General features: G+C 33.2%; 1 protein-coding gene across 1 annotated transcript in view; it reads right to left on the reverse strand.

The window, feature by feature from the left end:
* Positions 1-959: 959 nt before the first annotated feature.
* Positions 960-24867, reverse strand: part of qless (decaprenyl diphosphate synthase subunit 1 qless) — a 40992-nt gene continuing 17084 nt past the window's right edge. The window contains exons 3-7 of the mRNA XM_077436864.1: positions 24197-24335; positions 3474-3563; positions 3256-3387; positions 1561-1755; positions 960-1487 (exon numbers count right to left, since the gene is read on the reverse strand). Coding sequence (XP_077292990.1) covers positions 1266-1487; positions 1561-1755; positions 3256-3387; positions 3474-3563; positions 24197-24335 — 778 coding nt within the window. The 3' untranslated portion in view covers positions 960-1265. The remainder of the gene's footprint in view (positions 1488-1560; positions 1756-3255; positions 3388-3473; positions 3564-24196; positions 24336-24867) is intronic.

Consider the following 24867-nt stretch of genomic DNA (forward strand, 5'->3'; position numbering starts at 1 on the left):
TACAAATTGATTGTACGCATATGACTCGAACGTGCGATATCTATAATGATTCAGGCACACTTACAAACATCCGCTCTAATAGAAATAATCCATCGAAAGGTAAGCAATTCCGAGTAGTGTCCACCTATATAAACAGACCAATACAATGACAATATATATTTAATTAATTCAATATTTGACCGATGTCGTTAAATGTTGCAAATTTATATGTATAATACTACCAGTGGCGTAACTGAAAACATTTAATTTTTTAAGTACAGTAAATCTGAAGACGGTCAATGAAATAAAATTTTAATAGAGCAACTTATTTCGTCAGTAACTTTCGATTCGTCTCATCAAGTATGATGATTGACGTTTAAAGCCTTTCTCAACGTCCTTTCGATTATGTATGTGCTATATCTGAAGTCAATCTTGGAAAGTATTGATGATATTAAAAGCTTCCATGCAACATGAATAGTTTTTTAGACGTATGTATATAAAGCGCAGTTAAGTCAAATGTTGTGTTATTCAGCAAAGAAAGACTTAATATAATATGAAAATACAGTTTATATTACACATATATATGCATATATGTATATAATATAAATTACGAAACAGAATAATCATACTAATTCTAAATAAATCAATGAAGTTTATACAATGCTAAAAATAAACATTAAATATATGCATAATATCAATTAAGTATATAAGAAAATATTATATTATGCACTGATTATATTATTATAATTACTATAACATAAAAAAAGTTCATATACATTTTATACATTTGTGCTGTACATGATTTTTATTAATATATATATATGTATGTATGATATATTGTACGAATAACTATCTGAGCAATTAATTCTTTACATATAAAAATCAATAATAAGCATTATAAAATATGACACAAAAAGCAAGTGAATTAACTTAAAATATATAGAAGGTATTTAAATGTGGGATTATGTTAAAAAAAAAAAATAATTAAATTAATTTAATCGGCAACGTCTGTCTAAAGACGTGCTTCATAACATATTTAAGATAGACTTTCACTGCTATATACTTTTTTCTGTTTTCGAATATATTATTGATATTCAATACACAATAATAATTATTCATAATTATTAACTAGACAAAGCATGAGTGAATTGAGCACTGGATGATGACGACGGCCGGGGTTCCACAACAGTTCCCGACGACACACTTCGTTTAAAATTATTGTCTCGTCTCCTATTATTAGTACTACAGCAGTCAACGGCCAGTTTCATCAAAGCGTTAAACGTTCGCTATTTGATGCGATTTAGCACAAGATCACTAACGATGACCAGCCCCTTCTGGTAGGGGGAGTCGGCCAGCTCGGAAGCCAGCCGTGCCGCTTCTAGACAATGCTTGCGCGCCAGGAATCTCGTCTGCTCGAGGCCACGAGACTTGTGCACCAGCTCGAAAGCCTTTTCTACATCTCCGGGCTCTTGGAAACGCCGCATTATCATCGGATTCAGTTCGGGATACTGAAAACACAATCAAATTAAAAATAAACATTCGTCGACGAGGTGTTTGAATGCGTTTGGATTTGAATTATACCTTTTCGCATGCGAAAAGAACTGGGGCTGTGGCTAGGCCGAGTTTAAGATCGGCAGCCGTCGGTTTGCCCATTGCCGCTGACGAGGATACAAAGTCTAATAAATCGTCGACGAGTTGGAAAGCTAATCCTAAAGCTCTGCCGTATTGGAACGAAAGCTCCGTTGTGCGTTCGTCTGCTCCAGCCAATAAAGTCACCTGAAATAGTATATCAAATAATGTAAACAACTATGTGGGTTGGTTTTATGAAAATACATTACATAATGATATAATTAAATCAGTAGAATCTTTACAGTTTAGTCTGAAAGATCAAAACATTATCACAGTAGTACAATATAACTACTATAGTAAATCAAGGCCCATTTCTCTTTATGAAGATACGTAAGATGGGGCAGATCCTTTACTACAGAAGTTCACGTACTTCTGATAATTTTTTGACGAATATATTTGCATGTTAAATACACATTATACAAATAATATTTGACTAAATGAACTATCCATTGATTCATTATCAATAAAGCTTCTTAGTATCAAACTTTAGGTTAGAGGTTCTTTGGTTGATTCATTTCTTCGAACGATAAAGCCAGTACAATTCAAGGCACAACTAAAATTTGCTATACAAATAATGTAATTTTGATTAGCGATTTAATAAAACAAGCTTTGAGTTATTTGATTGATTACTTTTTTCTAACTAGAAAAATAGTACAATTCAAAGCGAAACAAATATATATTTTATCTAAATAAAGTAACCGTGAAAGTGATTTTATAACAAATTTTAGGTTAGGTTCTTTGATTGATTACTTTTTCGGACGATAATAATACCAGTATAAAAATATATTTTATACAAATAATGTAACTTTGAAAGTGATTTAAAAACACACTATACGTTACTCTTTGATCGATTAAAACAATACAGCCAAATAAGAAAAAAAAATAGATTTATACAAATAATATAACGTTGAAAGTGATTTTAGTGATAAGTGATTAAATAACAAACTTTAGGTAAGGTTCTTTGATTGATCACTTTAAAACAATACAGTTCAAATCAGAACGAAAGTTTATTGTGTATTAATAAATGTTTTGTACAAATAATGTAACGTTGAAAGTGATTTTAGTGATTTAATAACAAATTTTGGGTTAGGTGCGTTGGTTAATTACTGTTTTCGAACGATAAAAACAGTACAACTCAAATCACAACAAATATTTACTATGTATATATTTTTTTTTTACAAATAATGTAACGTTGAAAGTGCTTTTAGTTATTTAATAACAAATTTTAGGTTAGGTTCTTTGGTTAATTATTTTTTTCGAACGATAAAAACAGTACAATTCAAATCACAAAAAATATATACTATGTATAAATATATTTTTTATGCAAATAATGTAACGTTGAAAGTGATTTTAGTGATTTAATAACAAATTTTAGGTTAGGTTCTTTGGTTGATTACTTTTTTCGAACGATAACACCAGTACAAAAATTTATTTTATACAAATAATGTAACTTTAAAAGTGATTTTAGTGATCAGTGGTTTAATAACAAACTTTACGTTAGACAATATTTACTATGTATAAATATATTTTTTACGAGCCTCTTTTTATTATACAAATAATGTAACCTTGGAAGTGATTTTACAACTATATAATACTTCTAAACACGCCGAAAAATTGAATTAAGACAACATAACATTAAAAACTTACAGCTTTTACAGAATTAGCAATCAACGAGGCAGTTTTACGATAAGTTTTCGTGAGGTAGTGTGCGAATCTTTCGTTTTCGGTTTCTTTGCTACCCAACTGCATGAACTCTCCTTGTACCAGATCGGTGACGACCTGAAAAACATTTCAATTAACAATCCGAACATAATAATAAACCGTTGCGCAATACAGTAATGCAAAAAGGAGAAAAAAAGAATTACCTGACTTAAAATAAGCGTAACATCATCGTTGCGAATGCGAGCAATCATCATCGACGCAACGGCCAAAATGAAATCGCCAGCCATTGTTACCTGAAACAAACAAAAAAGAAAATTAGACCAGAATTCTAGTATATTTTTATATTATATGTAGTATTATACGAATAATGATTTTACGCAACGTACATAATATATAATTTATAATAGAAAATAGTTATATTCGCGAGTGCGATGCCAGCTTTGGAAAATAACCATCGCGAGTTCAATGTCTTGCCTATTGCGGTCAATTCGAGTCGTCAGCGATCGCCAACATTTCATCGAACGGGTTAATTAATTATACCCACAACTTGGATACGTTCTCGATTTTCCGGGATCGGATTAACCGGAATAGATAAGTGACTGCATAAAGGGAATGTATGCGTGTGAGAAAGTGAGCAATCTGAAATTAAATCAACAATGTTGAGATATGTCGGTGTTTATTTATTATTTTTTTGAAACTTGACGTTAACAACGCCCAGCTTATTTATTAATTATTGTATGTTCTGTTAATAGCATATTGTAGTAAAGTATTACACGGATTGTAATGTAATATTTACAAGCGTACGAAACATATTTTAGAAAATACATGTTTACTTTGGGTGACCGTGAAAAAGTCGAAAATATTCGTTTATCATGCATACATATGAAAAACGGTTAGTATATATATATATATATATATATATATATATATATATATATATATATATATATATATATATGTATATCAGTGGCGTGCGGTAAAACTCTCTCTCCCCCTGTCGTACATCCTCATTTAATTTGCGCGAGCAGGATACAACAGGAACAAGAGGAACAGGCTTTTCCTCCCGTATCCTGCGCGCGCACATTAAACAAGGCTGTATGACAAAAAGAGAGATAATTTCACCGCTTGCTACTGATATATATATTATATATACATAGTACCGTTTACCATGCACCATTTCTTTTGATCTTTCGATTTTCGATCTTTGCCTTCCGATATTTGCTTTTTCGACCTTTTCACTTTCGGTCCCGTGAGGTAGACCCGTTTATTTTATCTGCTTTAACCAGAGTCGTGGACTAGTGGTTGGGATATTACGCTTTCGAGCAGAGTGGTAACGAGTTCGAGTCCAAGTCTCGCTGCTGGCCAGACCTTGGTTTGTGATTCCAGGTCGATCGTTTCTTATCAGAGTTTGCCAATTTTTATGATCTTCATTGAAACGATTCCTGTAAAGTTGGTTTCTCCTTTCCTATCTCTCTTGCTAATCTCAAGTTATTCAGCGTCTTGATTTGATTATAAAATGCTGCAAAAATTTCTCCATAGATGTCGATATGAATGTTTGTATGAATTCGCATTGTATAAAATGCTTATGTAATATATTGATTGATTGTATTTTATCTGTTTAAGAACTCGTCGCTTTGGAGCCATCTGTAAAGGCAAGTGTTTATGTTTTATGAAATAAAATAAATGTGCGAAGTAAAAAAATATGAAGTTTTGTAATTATGAAAAAATTCGACTCTGAGATTTTGACTGATTTGAACTAATAATCGATTACTGATGACGTTTTAATACATAGTTTGGAAAAAATGTGTGTGTATTTTTGAGATTCAAATAACGTTAATACTATGATACTAAAACTTGGTATCAGTTACTAAAATGTTTTTGTTTTTTTTTTAATTCTTAGGTTGATCGAAAGTAGTGCTCTTTATAGCTCTATTTTTGAATGGTTTTTGAATTTAATTATCTATTAACCGCTCAAAGGATTGGACTGAACTGTTTTTACATATAATAGACATAATAAATTACAAAATAAAACAAGTGTTTTTAAAATATTTTTATCTCAACGGAAGTCGTACTTTTATTCTAGAGAATCGAAGCGTGTTATGTTTTTCTCCGAAACCTTTCAGTGTATTGTACTGACATTTCGTATTTTTGAGTTTCAGCTTAATATCAAGTATCATAATAATTTTAGGGAAGATCCGTCAACCGGAAGTGGCAGTTAACTCTTGTACGCTTTTTTTTCAATAATTTTTTGGACCCTTTAAATATGTCTGCTCCTCACTAGAAAATTCCAGTGTAATATTTGTATCCATGTCTTGCAAATAAAAAAATAAAAAATTTGATAAACCGGAATTGGGACTTTTTTCTCTTAAAAAAATTCGAAAATATTTTGACTATTTTTTCCACACTACAAAATGTATTGAACTGAAAATTTATAATTTTTATTTTTTATTAATTATCTTTATCTTTTTTAATAAGCATTTTAATAGACGGTCAGTAAATTTAGTCGAGCGCTACGTTGCATATTATAATTTGAAAAAGTAGGTAAAAATATAATATAAAAATACAACTATACATATAATACATAACGTTGATCCGAATTCAGTCACGATAGTATCACTCGGTATAATTAGCGCAAATTAAATTAATTTCGGCGTTACATATCAACTGTTTGCAACCGCTGATTATGCCATTGGAGGCAAAATGAAAGTAAAAGCCAAGAATGTTCACTCTCCCTGATGATTAAGTCGGTATTACACACACGATAAAACGCAAAGGCAATACGAATTAAAAACAATAAAATATGCATTTTCGTTTTTCACGCATATCTTTTACCGTATAATTTTACACACTTAAAAAAATACACACAGCCTACATATGTATACATATATGTATGTAGGTACTTTTCAAAATGAAACTTGAATAATTCAAACTCCTTTTATTTATTTTGACCACACACCAAAAAATGGTACCATTCACCTTCAGGACCCAATCTTCGTCAGTGTTTTCATTGAGATGCAAATCAAATTAATTTGATTTAAATTTTATTTATATTTTCCCATTATGTCATTAAGGATTACCGCTGAGCGACACCTATGGTATTAAACTTATGTATATACATTTGAAATCATATTCAAATAGTGGTGACAAATAGTAGGTAGAATAGTTTTTGCCAATTTGATTCAATAATGAAATCAAATAAATTGACAAATTCTGATAGGAAACCATCGACTTGGAGTCACGAATATACAAGTACTTCAGAAATACTTCTGAATAAATTATTTTCAATTGAGGCCAATCCACAGGGCTTGAATCCGGGAACCTCTCGGTGGTTAGCATTAAAGCAACCACTGAGCTGTACTGCTAGCTTTTAAAAATATTAAAGCTCCGGAGCTTCGTTTCTAAACCAGTAACATTTCGATAAGTAGTGGGTAGTGGAAATAATCGCCATTCGAAGTGGCAAAACGAAGCAGAAATAAAGCCCTAAAGCAAAAGAAGCTAAAGTTTCGATATTTAAAAATTGTTTAAATCTTTTCTAAAAAAAAAACAAAAACATGTCTCTTTATATGTTCATTACGCAAATTTAGTTTTAAATTTTGATACTAACAAATTTGGTATACTATACCGTGGGATTTAGTTTTATAACCTAGAAGAATGCATGTATAAATGATTAGGTTGGCACGCTTGAGTAGAATGAACGATGAGGTTGGTAACATGTAACGTGACGCTTAGACCGTTGTGGCGCTATGAGTAGTAAGCAATGTTTTAAAACCGTCTTATTTTGCTCTACCGCCTATATCTCCTTACAACCAGATCCTACAATAATATTGTACTCTAAAACCATACGTGATTTTTAGAAAGGATCAAGCCCTATACAAAATTTAATCAGATTTTTTTTTAATTTTCACACGTCCAAACTAGTTTTAAATAAAAGTTGAAATGAAATATTTCAATAAAATGTTCTGAGAATTGGGTCATGACGACGAGTAATGCAGTTTCATTAATTAAAAAAAATAGTACCAAATTTGATTTAAATATTTTGTTTCGAAAGTTTTATACAATTTACAACAAACAATAGTAAATATAATCAGTTATCAAATAAGTATCTCCAAATTATTAGACCGGTCGAATGCGTGTCTGATGACTGGTAAATTCTTCCGTGAACCGGTCATGATCTTGAACGTCGAAAAAAATAGGGTTGTGTTTATTACCTGCTATGCACCTCTTATAATATACATATGTACACACTTGAAGTGGTAGCTAGTATAATATTGGAAGATTGGACTACTCGTGGAAGAGAGCCTTCCAAACACACTCGACTTTGGTACACTGACGACTTCTGGAGTGCTATGTATTTATCTTCTCGGACCAGAGATGAAAATCTACATACATATTTAATTACATACAAAGCGGCCGTGTGAGCGAGGAATTGTATCGCAGTTGCGACATCCCAACTTCGATATCGACGACGGTTAATAATAATTCATAAATTCCGGTCAATCTCCCTCTACCTGCGCGTATAATCTGTGATGGTATGCAATCGGGCTGGTCCGATAAAAAATAATAATGTGAAGAGAAAAGCTTGCGCAACTGTCGGATGCTCCGCGTGCAGCTTTATCTCGAAGGTCGTGGAAGCTTTTGGAGATGTGCTTTCCCATCCGGCTGGCGACCAATTGTCTGTGTTCGGTGTTTTTCAATCAGGTTGAATGATCGGTTTTGATACAGATTTGATGCCGATCAGCATTAGCTGATACTATTATACTGGGTCTACGTGACGAGCCAGAATGTTAAATTACAGAAAACACAAATATCGGAAGGCAAAGATCGAAAATCGAAAGATCTTAAGTCGAAAGATCAAAAACAAAGGGTGCATGGTAAACGGTACATACTCACTTAATTTGCGCGAGCAGGGTACAACAGGAACAAGAGGAACAGGCTTTTCCTCACGTATTCTTCGCGCGCACATTAATACGGGAGGAAAAGCCTGTTCCTCTTGTTCCTATTGTATCCTGCTCGCGCAAATTAAGTGAGTATGTACCGTTTACCATGCACCCTTTGTTTTTGATCTTTCGATTTTCGATCTTTGCCTTCCGATATTTGCGTTTTCTGTAATTTAACATTCTGGCTCGTCACGGAGACCGTATTATACTGCATGTTTAGGTAGAAGCAGCTACTGGATGAAGGAATGGAATATGTATATATGTATGTATATATGTACAGTACCCTGACATATTACTTGGTACTCTTGCCATATTCGTAAACTTTCACATTTTTTTTCTATTTGAGAACACCCTCGTCAACTGAATGCTTTTTTTGTATGCACCCATTAGTCCTTAATTTATTTCGTTACTTCTGGTGACCATACAAAAAAAATCAGACCCTTTTTTTTCATTATGCAAGAAATGCATCAACTGTATCGTCAAAACAGTGTTCGAGCGTCGGCTGAAGAAAACACATCTACATTGTTTTTACGCGAAATCAATTGCCGATTTTAGTGATTTTATATCCCTCAGTGTTGTCTTTGAATATTTCTGGTGAGTTAAATTTATTTTATCAAATATTATTTCTCATTCTGTGTTTATTAAATAAAAAATCGATTTTCAAGAAAAAATGGGTGGTTCAGATATCTCAGATGATAAAAAAGCGGCCATTAAGGGACTTTTGGATTCTGGGAAGCTATCCAAACGAGAAATTTACCAAATAATTGGAGTATTCGTCAATTCTGTGAGGCGAATAGCGAAGAAATTTGCATTTATGGCACCTCTTGAATCAAGAAGGGTCAACAAATGTGGCCGCAAAAGAAAAACAGCCCCCAGAATTTATCGTCAAATTGTAGCTGAGGTTCGGGAGGATAGGAAAACAACCACTAGCAAAATTTAAAAAAAAAATTGTGACCGTGGAGTCGATATATCTGGACATATCGACAATGCACGTTTGCACTGCATCCAAATCTTCGTATGTTGAAATTTTCATACTTTTTCGTTTCGATGGACCTGCAGAACTATTACAATCTCTCGCGAACTACCCTAACTTATTTTTTTTGTTTAACTATATCTCGAACACGTATGTAAATCTGAAATATTTTCGAGTTTATAGCAAAGAAAATAATTTCACACAGAAAGTAATTGATAATAATTAAAAATACGTATGTTACGAAAAAATTTGCTCTGAATACACGCACTTGTTACTATTAAAAAGATTTAAAAAGGGAACGAAAAACATTTCTGTGTGACATCTTTTGTTTCAGATAACACGCGTGTTTACGGTCGCAATCAATCAGTGCGTCTCATAATCATAAAAGAAAAAAAATAATTAATATTTTTCAAGCACGGATAATCCTCAAACTGGATAATCCGCACCCGGATAATCGAGTGTATGTATACTGTATATTTATATGAATATACATATGTACTGTAGAGCCGTGTGAAGAGTGCCGGGATGGAATACCATCATCTCATCGATGATCAACAACGTCAAAAGAAGAAAAAAAGGTTGACACGTATAATAAATATAAAGAATACACAAACTTGCCGACTGGTTGTTTTTCTACTTGCCGACTGTTTATGTACATTTCAAGAGTTGTTGACTAGTCATGATAAACCTACGAGCATTTACTGTTTGCATGTAGTGAAATTCTCTCAAAAGCAAAGGGAAATAATCGGAGAAAAATCTTTATACTTGTAGAATAGTCTTCTATAATTTCTTGAGGGAACATATCGATGGGTCAGTGCTCAGATATTGTATGTCCATTTTTGAGTTTGTATTGAATTTTAAGTTTGTAGATGCTGGAATAATTCAGGTTTTTCCTTTCAAGATAATTTATGTGATACAAATAAATTACATTGAAAAGAAAAATCTGAATTATCCCAGCATCTACAAACTTAAAATTCAATACAAATTAAAAAATGCACATACAATATCTGTGCACTAACCCATCGATGTGTAATACATATATGTATGTACATATAGGTACAGCGACCATATATTTTTGGAGAAAATAAAAGACATAAATAATCGTTTTTTAACTTAAAAAAATGCTTTACAAGTTTATAACATTTATTATAAACTGTTTACTATAAATTATTAAGATTTAGAAGACATTTTCCGCTAGAGTACGTTTAGATAGAAAATAATTAAGATAGGAAACCAATCTTTATAAACAATGTAAAGTAAAAAATTAGCGAAATAGGCTCAAAAAAAAATTGTAAAAATTGTATATTTTTTACTTTTAAAAATCGATATCAATTATAAGTATTTAAAAGCATTAAAAAATCGATATCAATTATAAGTATTTAAAAGCATTAAAAAATCGCAATCAATAGAAAAATATCTGACTATTGATTTCAATATTCACTTTTGGCATAACAATACCGGATTTGGAGTTAATGACTGTAAAAGCGAAAATTTTTTTTCAGCCATAGTGGATATTACAAAATAAAGGACAAAAAGGCAATTTTAGAATATAAATAAATCTTAAGTACAGATTGAAATAAAGAACTGTCCCTTAAATAAAGAACGTGTGGTCAGCGTAAATATACATATGTAGTGATAGGCTAATGAATTGATTGGTAAGCAGATATAAAACTTAGCAAAACCAGGAGAAAATAAAATAAGTTTAACAAAACTTGAATCCAAAACCTTATAACCATCAACTTTCTACTGATTGGAGCAAAGCGGTCCAGCAATATCTACTTGTGGCTATCATTAGACATCAATTCTAATATACATATGGTCTAATGATTCATTGCATGTACATACATACGTAGATACGATTTGGATGGATTAATTGCAGATAATTATTTTAATGAATATAAAACATAACTATAGAGGTGTAATGCTTAAGCATTTATAAAACGGAGATGCAGCACTTTATAGGGCAATTAAGGTCCGTTTATATTATCCAGCACTGCGCGTCAACAGCTTGGCACGGAAAATATCCCATCTATTCATACTTGTTTTATTTAAATTATTCAATCAATCATGCACACTCGTCTAACGGATTGCTCCAACGTAACGAATGTGCTATACAGATTAAGAACTATTTATTAAATATTTAAACAGGTATGCACTCATTTATTGAACATGACATCTGTGCTCGAACGATTAACAGCTACAGAGACATACATACATATATGGACAACATTTTGCAGCATTTTATAATCAGCGAAAATCGAAATGCTGAATAAAATGTGAAAGCGATAGGACAGGGTTGCCGATTTTCTGGAACCGTTTCAATGCAACAGATAAATTGGCAAATTCTGATAAGAAACGACCGACCTTAGAGTCACATATCCAAGGTGTGGCCAGCAGCATACGGGATAGAACCCGTGACTACACAATTGAAAGCTTGACGGAAGAGTATCTCAGTTGAGGGCTCTATGGGTTGACCTAATTGACCTTTAAAGGTATATGCATACTATCCAGCAGTGCACGGAAAAGACTATTTATATTCATACTATACAGCAGCGCACTTGTTTTGGCCGAGTGCAAGTCAAAATCGTCTTACAGAGCGCAACAATACAGTGCAATATTGCTCGAGTTGAGTCAATATTGTCACAAAATGACGTTTTCGGAAATATTTATTTGCGCATGCGTACTTTCGTTAGTACGGGTGCACTCACCAATATGACGTCACGCCAAGCGTGAATATTTCCACAGTGGCCTAAGAAAACTGGCTCTGCTTGATACATTTCGGTGACATATACTGCTGAATAAACATGAATAAATCGTGTCGGTTACTGCTGTTTCTGACACGCTACGTAGGCAGCAGATTTTTTAATGGATTTTAGGTCTAGTTGACTATTTACATATTTAAGGTCTCGAATTGGAGAAGCTAAATTCTTATACGTATTTGGTTAAATCCAGTCGCTTGACACACATCACCGACGGCAAATTCATGGTCAAGTACTTCCTGAAGTGAAAAATGAAGTCACAAAACCGATTCGTATTTACATTGGGAACACTCGATATTGAACGAACGAAAAAAATCAGATATTCCAATGTACAGAGAGGCACAAGGTTGAAAGGTGTTTACCCGAAACAAACAACAATTAAAACAGCGACATATCAATTAGATTTTAACTTGAAAATCCCCACAGCTTATAGTGTTGATTGAATAATTATGTAATTTTATATAAACATAAAATATTCAATGCTAAAAATAAAGACACAAAGAACACTCAACGACCGTTCAAACGCGAAAAAAAGAGTAAACACCGATTTTATATAAGAATTTCGACAGTTCTTTGAACTTTCGACGTGAATCGCCAATCAAAAATCTAACACACACACACGATATTTTAAACGGCTTAATTTATTTTTAATACCGGTGCATCTCGTTGCACTAACGATTGTTTTGAAACTATTCGACGTTGATTGATGATGATATATCTTGTGCATCCCATTCGTACGTACTCATTTACACGTGCGTATTTAAATGCACTCGGCCATAAATACTGATTCTATATACATAGTGTGCAAATAAAATTAAGTGCGACCAATAAACATTGCACACTCAATGGGTAACGTGTGTTTAAAATACGCACACACACAAACACAAACACGTTTGTGCAATCATTATTGTGTGTTAATTCGCACTGTTGTGCAACGGACGCGCTAAAAGCCCAGTAGTGCATTGTTGAGTGTCATCGACATGTGTATAGCTGATCTGAAGACAGATCAGTTTCAATTTAACCGAACAAGCAGATTCCAGATGCGTTCTGTGTCATGGGAAATATTATTTTCAATTGAGCTAAGACATCTATAAAAGTGTTGCGTAGGGGAGGGTTCAGGATCCAAATGAAAGGCCAAGTCACTTCACAGCATTTATTCAACGATTCAAGAGGTCCACACGGATCCACCGCTCACACCAGAATATCTGATCTACCGTGTGTACTTCCTTATCAAGGAAAAGTTTCACACCACAGCTTCCCTGATCCATTTATATACCTATTGTCTAAGCACGTAAAGGTCTACCGTGGTGAGTCTTTTGTTTTGCGCATGCACTTGCCCGGGTCTGTGGGAACTCCAGCGTATCCTTGGTTCTGGCACTTACTGAGTCCCGTTAGCCTAATCCGGGGTCTTTATTGTTCACCCAGGAATGCTTTTAGACAGTGGATACTCTCTCTCTGTCTCTATCGTGTTCCCACGTTACAAAGGATGGACGAAAAAGGGTCAGTAGTTCAGATAGATTTATATTGAATCAATTACAGTATTGAAATCTCATTTAGAGTTAAACGATAAATGATTATTTTCGATTATACACGCATACAATAATGTATTACTGAGAATTCTCTCAATACACTACCTTATGAAGAATAAAAGTATATGAGAAAGTATTAATAACAGCTGGTAATATTAAGTTTATATGAGATGAGTAAAAAAAGTAAATTTACCACTGTTTAATTGAGTTGTGTTGTTGTAGAGAGCGCGATTGGATAGCTAGCTGTCATCGCTTCGATCTGGCACAAGATTTTGATGTATTATAGTTAAAATGAGTTTGTTAATGAGATGCTAAAAACTCGAAAATTTCGAGAAATGGGTAAAGGTTGCCAATTTGTTGGAACCGTTTCAATGAAAATCAGATAAATTGTCAAACTCTGATAGGCAACGATCGACCTGGAGTCACAAACCAAGGTCAGGCCAGCAGAAACCAGTGACACTCGAACCCGTGACCACTATGTTCGAAAGCATATATGCTAGCCACTAGTCCACGCTACTGGTTAATTATACATATAATCGATCCCTCTCAAAACTATGTCAATACAAGGTTAAAATATCACCGAAAACATTCCAGGGGGAGAGTTTTGGGAAAGACCGCGAAGGTACAGACTAGACATGCCAGCATTTTATCAACAAAAAAAAAGCATATAGACCTTAAGAGGGCTGTACACCCGAAACCTTAATTTTGTTACCGTTCCTTTCTTCGATATATATATTGAGTGTATGTATATATTGAGTGAATGCGACAATATATATCAATTTATATATTGAGTGAATGCGACAGTTGCGCTTCGACCAGATAAAACGTATTTTAAATTGACAAAATCGAGGTTTCGTATTCTCCTATTTTCTCCTCCAAAATTGGACCAACTTTTAAAAAAAATTCATCATCGGTATGAGAAAGATACTTTCTGTGCATCTATCGGCGTATTTTTTTTTTAATCGACCGTTAAATAAGCTCGCTGCACTCGTTTCGTGGGTGTAAAAAAGAGGCGATTTTATAGATGTTTGGCGGCTCCTAGCTCCTATAAAAAAGAATTAATCAAAAAAATAAAACGATAGATGCACCCCAATGGTGGATATCCATAGCACATTAAAAAATAATTTCTCTAGTGCCATAATTGAGGAAGGGAGAAGTATAGTACGTTTGTATGGACAAGGCGCTGCTGTCCAGCCCTCTTAATTGATGAAATTGCAAAGTTTCGATCCGTTTTCCAATGTAAATAAAAGCTCAGTTAAAGCGCAGAAAATGAAAATATATTCAAAGTAGTTTAAATTATTATTATATTTATATATGTAATATAAATTTTATCCCAAATGAGTTGTATTTATGTGATTATTAATCAATAATTTGGAAATAGCTACACGTTGCATGTAAAGCTTCGAAGACAAATACGAATTATCCACCATTGTTTAAATGACAAGTTCCGATGTACATATGTTCGTACAACCTAAGTGACATAATGATTGAGTGTATGAGTATGTAAGCATACGTCAGATCGTCACCAATGACGAAATTATCAATCGAGAGTGACACCGATTTGACTGTGACTAATCCGATTCCGGTTGGAGAGCATATTATGTAACAAATAGAATCGTCAATCATCGTGTGGGTTCTGGACTGATTTTTTTTTCTTTTTATCTCATTTTTTTCGGATAGTACGAATCCGGCCAACAACGCGAGAGCCTATTCTTCAGTTTGATAACGTTACTAGTTTGTGTTAACTTTCTCTTTCTGCAGCGGCCAAGCAGGTGGCAGAGGACAAACCGGTGGTGGAGACGCGTTTTCACGACGAAGAAGACAACTTTGGACAAAAATGTGTGGAACGTGTTCGGACACTGCATAGCCTAGACAACTTGTCAAACTGTGCTAAATGCTCCGGAAAGGTACTCGTCGCGAAACGTCGAGGTGGCGAGAAATGGGCGAACCCAGAAGAATTTTTCTGGTAAATAATTGCGAAGCACTGTTCAATTTTTGAATAATAATAGTCAAATGTCCAACTTGACACCTTTTTAGTAGGTATATATATATTGAATTCAATCAAAAGATCCAAATTTCCGATGTTAGTCACTTTTTTTCCGAATTGGTCTTAGTAAGAGAAATTCAAAGGTGCGTAACTGAAGTCAAACTAACACAGGTATTGATAGTGTAATCACGCAATTTAGCACGAAAATAATGTCATCGATTGCGCAAATGACCGCACCCATCGCCGATTCGACGGCCATCCTTTTGTCCGATCGATGGAAATTGGAGAAAGTTCAACGGCTTTTGATTTTTTTATTTATATATTTTTTTGTTCGCAACAACGGACCCTCGAACCCATCGACTCCTCGGAGTGTGTGACATTTCACAAATTGAATAAGACAAAAGAGAAAATTTGTTCATTATCGTCTCTCATAATACCTATTATTTATTTCATTAATATTCATGAGTTTTAAAGCTTTTTCTATATATTATATGATATTAGCGTGCGATTCATTCAGATTTGGCATTCTAACGACAAGCTCGCATTCGAGACTCATTTCCATTTGGTACAAATAAGAAAGTATGGTAATAGTTAATTGATCTGATTTTTTACAGCAAGATTAAGTAACCAATGTTTTGCATGATAAAGCGTCGAAGTCATTTAAAAATTTCAAGAATATCACTATATAAAGAATGAAACTTTATATATGAGTGAGCCTAAATTTATATCAATTGCATTGACATACTCTTTAATTGCACTACAAACAATATGAAATTTCAGTTCCTATTTTGGCAGAATGGATTGCAAGTGTCCTCAACGGAAGCTTAAAGAATTTGAAGGTTGTCTGAACAGTATTGGTCAGGACCTCGTACATATGTATGTAATATTACAGTTTAGGTGATTTTATAACGAAATCGACAACTTACAGTGAAAAATCGTCGAGAGACATCCGTATATTTGCCAATAGACGTTTTCGACGGTCTGTTAAGAGAGCCAGAGAGCAAACTCAAACAAATTAAGACGGTCAATATCCGGCAAACGCTACCGTCCACTTTGCCACCAAACATTTAGCAACGTTAAAAATTGGGAAATGATAATAAACCCACACACGTACAATACGCATAGCTCTATGTGTGTGTATGAAGATATGCTTAGCGAAGAAAGCAAAATATGTGCCAGCTTAATATTACATATGTGCGTACGTATATGCGAGTACCACCTGAGTATGTATGTATATACTTAATATGTACGAACAAGAAAGTGAAATTTTTACGATCGTTCGATTCCGGAATTCGGTCAAAATCGGTCATAATTTCCACACGTCGTCGAAGTCTGGCGGTGAAATGGAAAACAACGAGCGCGAAACTGATCATTGTCAATATTAAATGACTTCTTTATGGATAATTGCTCACACACAAATACAAGGACAAGGCTATGCCATTGTATATACATACATAGGTATAAAATCATTAGTTTGAAAGTCAATATTGTTCGGCTGGGTTTCGTTATTATGCGCTCGTCGATGTCTTCGGGTTTTAGCAAAATAACGACTTTTCGCCATTCAATAAATAACACAACTAAAAAATATGAATTTTCGTAGTTTTTTCAAATCATGTTTTTAATAAAGTGGCAATGGGTTTTTCTAAAGCTAATTTATTGAGGTAAAATTTGAATAAAATACAAGTTTTGAAAATAAAATTAAAAAATGGACGGTAAAATTTGAATCCCAAATTTTTAGACTAGAGTTCAAATTCATAATTCAATTTATTTTGTAAAATATCTAACTACTTTTTATGTGTAATAAATTATATATGTATATTTTAATAATATCTGTATAATGTCGACTAAAATCCATCGTCGTTTAGCAAAATTCTTTCTATAGATATGTATATTTAAATAAAAATTAATTTATTTAAATAAAATTAATAAAAACTTGTAAGCGGCTTGATGCGAATTCAGCTATTATTGTCTTCTGATATATGTACTTATTATTAATTGAATTATTAGCAGCATAGTTTTGTGGCTAGGATGCGACATGCCAGCATTTAAAATGAAATGAACTGCTAAAACAAACATCAAAGTGCAACAACGAGGGCGTAGTTGGATTATAAATACGAGATCGCAGTTAAAAAATACATTAAAAGTTGACAATTTGAAATACCGACACATACCCACAACAGCCGGGTCGTTAAGAAGATGTTAATGAGCGCGTGCACTATTGTGAAGTAAAACACGCTCCTCACACTATATAGGTATATCACATTCAACAATTAGTCACACGTTCGGAAAATGATTAGATGCGGTCGTAGAAAGTACGATTTTTCTCCTCATTGCGCGCATTTAGTAATGATAGAACACACGAGCAGAAAAGTTCAAAGTACCACAGGTATCCAGGACTACGATCCGACTTGATTGCGCAAGTGCATCCGTTCCGAAAAGGGTAATTTGTCGCAAGTCTATCTGTAGAGGCAACGTACGCGTCTAATGGTATCCGGGTCCAAAGCATGGATTGCCCAACTTCGACCGGAGACAAATTACGAGTATCCACATCGGAGATGGGCCCTTAGATTAGGTGGTTGCCTACGTGCATCGTCGATGTGGTATCGTTAAGGCAATAAAAACGAAGGGCCACTCCACGTGTCGGCCAAAGAACGGTACTCGATCGCAGCATCGGTAATATCAGTGTAAAAATTTATAAGTTTTGATTACTATGTGACATTTATACAACGACTTTGTGTGAGCAATTTTGAGACATTGCTTGTAATGACTGAATTTAATTTGTAAGACATATTGACATATTGTCATCGGCAATGAATATAAATAAGCACATACGTTGTATTCAAAGTAAAATAAGCATTGATCACATTTGCAGAAAACATGCATACATACATACGTAATGAATTTGGTTATAAATTTGAGTTAAAAATTCGGCAACACAACGGGTTGAATGGGACAAGGTATGCTTTTTTTCTTAAAAGGCGGTTAATAAATTAACAAAATTATTATTGTGTAATATATGTATGTACGTATTTTAACATGAATTTAATGATTTTTTATTACAAAAAAAAAAAAAAAAATGGCAGTTAGATACTGGCAGAAAAAAATCTCACATTTCAATGAATGCGTAAACAGGAAAAATTATTGGTATAAATATTTGCAAATTTTCGTACGAGTTAAATAATTTAAACTTGAATAATTAATAATAAAAAGCATTTGAAAATCAAAAATAAAAAAAACTTGAATAATAAAATTCGGCTTTGATGAGATTTCAGCTATTACGAGGAATATCAATTTCATTTGATAATGGCCCAGGTTTAATACGAGCTATAAAAATGAAAAACCAAATATTAGAAAAACCGGTAATTGTAAAACATAATTTCCATCAAAAGAACCTGTAGGGATCTATACTAGTATATTTTTTGACATAAACAAGCATGCCAATTTAAAAAAATAAATAATATAATTATAAGAAGTTAATAAGATTGCAAAAAATAAATAATACAATTATAAGAAGTTAATAAGCAATTTATGTGCATACATATGTACATAAATTGTTCTCATACAGATTTGTATGCTGAAGTCGCGAGGATGGAATGAAAATTGAAAAGTATTCATTTATATACCGGGAGTTCGTAAGAATGTAGGAGATCGCATCACATACACATGATCATTTGGACAAGGACGGTCGGGCAAGCGTGCGGGGATAGAATGAGGCGATGCGGCTTGTTAGCGACTATAAGCCTTATATAATATATTATATATATTTTTTATTTTACTTTTACATAGATATATACCAGGAAGGCTTCACGGGAAGACCCCAATGCGCCTTTTCTGGACAATTAATTACAAACAATGCAGCATTTTTATTACACAAATCACTCCATTTCGAGAAGCTGAAGATCACGAAATTAACAATTAATTAATTAATCCATAGGACATCTATGGATTTTTAGACTTGTACATATTTTTTTACAAATTGTACATACATAATATAGAAGATTTGTGACAGAAGGTGGGATGATTTTTTGACAATTTTAAGGAACCGTTTCAACAATGATCAAATAAAATTGGCAAACTCTGATAAGAAACGATCGACTTGGACTCACAAACATCCAAGTCCAACCAGAAGTATAGTAAAGATTAGCCCGGGATCGAACCCAATAATCAAAGACGATAACTCACTACATGAAGAAAGAGGGATCGAGGAATCGGCCAACGATCGTAAAAACTAGTGACTTTGGAGCCCTGATTCATATTAGCTCTTTTTGTATGGAAATATATGTATCACGTGTCGAGAACACTTGATTGTTCTGTTAAGCTTTCATTGACTTTTGTAGGGAGAATTTTTCAATAGGAGTGCTAAGAAAAACCAAAGGCAAAATCGTTGACGCATCAGGCTCGGCGCGGACAATTGTATGTATTTCAGTGTAGAATACGCACGACTTCTTGAAAATACCCAAATTTTTTTGTGATTTTCGTTTATTTTACTACTAATATATTGGTACAAATTTACTAAATTTGGCTGGGGTCTTTACCGGGAGGAGCCGCCCCTGCTCCTTACCTTTACATCTCATTTTTAGACGATCGTTACAAGTTGACCTGTTTGTGTGTGTGTGTTCGTAGCACATTGTTGTACTGACAATTTCAAAAAGGAGAAAATGACTTATTCAAACTTAAAAAACCGAATTGATTCATGGTTTTACGAAATATAGATGATATATGTATAATATCAATACAGATCTGTTGTCAGGTTTGTATGCAAAAAATATCGAAATTAATTATAAAATTGACGAATTGATTATATCTTATTAATTGTGCCCGATAAGCTACAAATTATTCTACTAATTTATTTATTTTATTTATTTATTTCATTTCATACCAGGAAGGCATTACAGGTAAACCCCAATGCGCCTTCCTGGCCAAATTACAAAAAATACAGCATTTTTTATTATATAAGTCGCTGAATTACGAGACACTGACTTAAACTCGACAATTAATGAGACATCTATGAATTGTACATACATTTTTATTGTAATATTTACATTAATCATAATCAAATAGTGGTGACATAGTGGGTAGGAAGGATTTTTAGCCAATTTTTAATCGGGAATCGTTTCAACAATGAAATCAGAGAAAATTGGCAAACTCTGATAGGAAACGATCAACCAGGAGTCACAAATCCTGGTCTGACCAGCAGCATTACAGATATACTCAGAAAAATTCTTTTCAATCGAGGTCAGCTCAAGGGATCGAACTCGGCGCCTCTCAGTGTTAAGCAGAAGCTTAACGACCGAGCCACGCTGCTGGCTACTTTAATTTATATTGCTTCCAAAAGCAATTGAACTTTATTATATAGTTGAGCGGTCCATAACGACTATACATATGTACATACATATATATTTATTTTATTCAATACAATTTTTGTAATTACAAAACAGCATAATTTAGTTTAAACAGCATAAAAATTTATTGTTCTTTATATAATTAAGTCAGTAAAATGTAGTACAATTAATCATCATTTTTACTAATTACATATGTAGACAAGTGGGATTTTTAAGCGATTCCGTTACTAAAACAGAGCCGTCCAGCTTTAACATGTTGCACATCTCATTACAGTATCTTTGCATTAAGTTTTCTTCCGATTTTTTGGTTGTTTTAACAACCGATGTCACTGCGGCATCGCTGTGATGATAATGATCCGACGATTCGTTACTTTTTGAATGGTGATAGCATTTTGTAGCTTCGGAACATCGAGATTGACAAGCTTCATATGATAAATAATCTTGTGAACAACATCTATTCTTGATACAACTGTTGTTATCAATCCTTAGATGATTGATCATATTGTAGACAATGCTTTCCATGTTTTTACAGCAAGCTTTACAGTGTATAATTTTTTTCCGGCCAATTTTGCGAACTTTTTTTTTTGGTGTTTAAAATTATAAAACAACATAGCACCTGGCGGTCAATGACTCAAGATTACTATCACAGTAATAATAGAAAAAACAATGTGTGAAATTTTTAAAAGCACAATACGACCTTGTCACAAAAAAAAAACAGCTAAATATATAATAATAATATGCAGTATGCAATTTAAATACATTAGATACCAGTAACTAGCGTGTCATATGCGTGAAGGAAGTACCTGCAAGTTGCGTGAGCGATCGTTAACAATTCCACGTGTTATATGGAAAATATGACGATTATTTTATTTACATATTACAGGTGCGTTTATCGGGCACACACGAGCATGTCAACCTGGTACCACCAAGAGGATATTATAATACGTTACCGGAAGGATGAGTTTCTCTGATTTATTCGACGAGTAGGATACGGGGAATTTCCACATACTTGGCAAAGTGTGTATGACGAAAAATCAAAAGGAAATACTTATTTGAATTAACAAACTAACTACGCCGGTTTCGCTGCATATAACAGTATATATTGAAAGATAAGTAGGCAAACAGAACAAGTCAAACAAAGAAGTGCAAAAACGTTGGAAAGCCTGAGTGCTAGTGGGTTGTATTGTGTCAACAATGTCCGGTTTGAGTGTAGTCAATTGCGAAAAATCACTCGCTCAACTTTGCAGCAAGATTGTCGACAAATATTTGAATAAAAAGTAGACAAGTACGTAGGTACGCCCATTCATCGTCTGATCCAGACTATGGATCCAGAAATGTTTCATGGGGGGGGGGGGTATTTTGGATAAATAAATGATGAAGAAAATGTCATAGTATATACATATGTAGATGTTAATGAGTCAATAACTTTTTATTGATAAACTAGTTGCTCAATTAGAACATGAAAATACATATGTATATATCTTCTCTTTCAGATATCCTAACGAGCAAGAGAATGTCCTTCCACAAGATGGTCAGACCAGATCTAAGCATAACATTTAACTTGGCACAAGACCGGGAGGAAAGGGGGCGGATCGTCCACCGGATTTCAGATGACAGGAATGATGCTTAGCATTGTACAAAAGTACAGCTTTCAATAATTTATAATATGTGAAATTGAATATGCAATATAAACAATACGCAGCAATTCTTTATGATAAGAACATGACAACATGAACTTATAAAATCGCAACTTACAAAATTCAATAGTACCTGTAGGTAGTAAAAATAGTGGAGGATTGTAAATAGGTTTTTGAGCTCTTTTTCCTATTATGCTGTAGATTAACATCAGAATAATATAATACTATGATTACTAACCAAATTGAATTAAATTGTAAAATAGAAAATGATCAGTAGATCAGTAGCTATTAAAATAGATATATGTAAGATGTATTGTGAACATAATTTCGTAATAATAAAAAGCATTTAAAAAGTAAAAAAAATAAAAAATAGTGGGTTTGCTTTTTAATTCTAACAATATATACAATTAGTGTTGTAAAAATGTTTAAAACAACAGTTTTATTCATATAAAGACGTTTCACAGATTACTAGAAAGACTGCTAGACATGTATGTAATTGCCTGTTTGACAACGATCGAATTATAAAATCTTTTGGTATTTTCAATAAATAGTATGCGACTTTATGGCAGCAGCCGTGTAAATAAGTACATGAGTTTATATATTAATAAACTTATATAGGTAGATAAAAATGAAACAAATTTACGACATCGTAAATAGTTATGGAGAGCCCAAAGGGCCCAATTTATTAGTTGGTCGTAAGCCGAATTGACGATATCGTCAATTTTGTTAAATCGACCATATATAAAACATAGATAAAGTAAAAAAGGTTGTCGACCGGCTTTCGAATTAATTAAATTGTTCTGCGAGAGTTTTCGCGTGATAAGACACGATATATTAAACAAGCATCCTACCAGACAGAGCGGCGCCAATAACGCAAAATACAAAAAAACTGACTCGATTACTATAATTTGCAAATCTATTGTGAAATAAATTTCGATTGAGTCAGAATTGCAAAAATACGGCAATAAATGAACCGTTAATTTACGAATGAATACATTTGCATGTTATCTAAGCCATAAATCTAACCGTTTCGGGGAAAAGTTGATAATCATATTCATCGATACTTAAGTTTTTGTTGTATAACATTCGTATGAAAGAAAATTGAATACATCACTTTATTATATACATTATATATTTTTAATGGCAAATTTTATATGACCTACATATTTTTACGAGTCTTGCATTTAATATAGGTAGATATTATACATATAAAGTTTATCATCGACCACACAAGATTTTACATAGATATATATTTTTTTTACAAACTTTAAATTGCAACAATCGATAAAAAAAATTATGAAATATTTTTGTCGGCGGGCTAATATAAATTCCATCTACCTAAAATGAATGAGAACTAAAATACCACAAGCCCAATAAACCATCATAAAAAATTGAGAAATATGAATTCAATAGCGTTCTTTTTCCAACTACGTATCACAATATAACCTCCAATATCATAAGATTGAATTGAAAATCCCTTCTTCACCGTCATTGAATTGTATATACATTTACATAAATAAACAGATAATACGCATTTTACAGATAAAGTGATCAACAAATAGCGTAAACCCACAAACGCGGTATGCCGAGAGAGAGAGTTTAACGAGCGGTTAAGCGCGAAACCCAACACCGCTTTAACGCGACACAATTCAATTGTTGTGTTAAGCGACGATTAACACAACACAACAATAATTTCCGAATGATCTTGAGCTCAAAAAAACTACTCACATCGAGTGCTAATAAAAAAGACGACCAAACCAACCTTTTTGTGATTCCACAGCATGTTGACGCTGGGTTTGCCGCGTCTGCAATCGCTTTGATCGATTACATCGTCGTGAATCAGTGACGCCGAATGGATCATCTCACTGATCATGGCGACTTGCCGCTGTGACGATAATAGACTACTGTGAAAAAATAAAAATAAATTATCACAAATCAAGTCCTACATTTATTGTATCAATGTCATATACAAGTTAAATTAGCATTGTGTGGCAGATGGTCAGAGTGCTAAGTGGTTGAATATATGTACGTTTATGGTGAACGCAAACCGAAGACAAAGTTCGTACAGTACAAAAGAGAGCACATGTAAATGGTCATTCATAGAAAAAATCGATATTACTTATATATCGATATCGAGTCTTGAAAAGATAACTTCAAACAAAAAATAATAACAGTTATCCTAATGAATCTACATACATCTCTGTAAAAGTAAACTCATCCTCCGATTATAATTTAGGAACAACGATGGAACGAGCAACTGCATAAAGACCGATTTGCTTGTCATGTATGTATTTGATATATTAGTGATGAAATTTAAGCACAACATACACTTATAAGAATAAAGAAAAAAAGTCTGATCATATTACGATAAGAACCATACTGTAACATGAAGTAGCATCAACAGGAAAAAAGTCTTGAATTTTTAACATTAAA

The sequence above is a fragment of the Arctopsyche grandis genome, chromosome 1 (assembly GCF_051622035.1).
Source record: "Arctopsyche grandis isolate Sample6627 chromosome 1, ASM5162203v2, whole genome shotgun sequence".
NCBI classification, from domain to species: domain Eukaryota; kingdom Metazoa; phylum Arthropoda; class Insecta; order Trichoptera; family Hydropsychidae; genus Arctopsyche; species Arctopsyche grandis.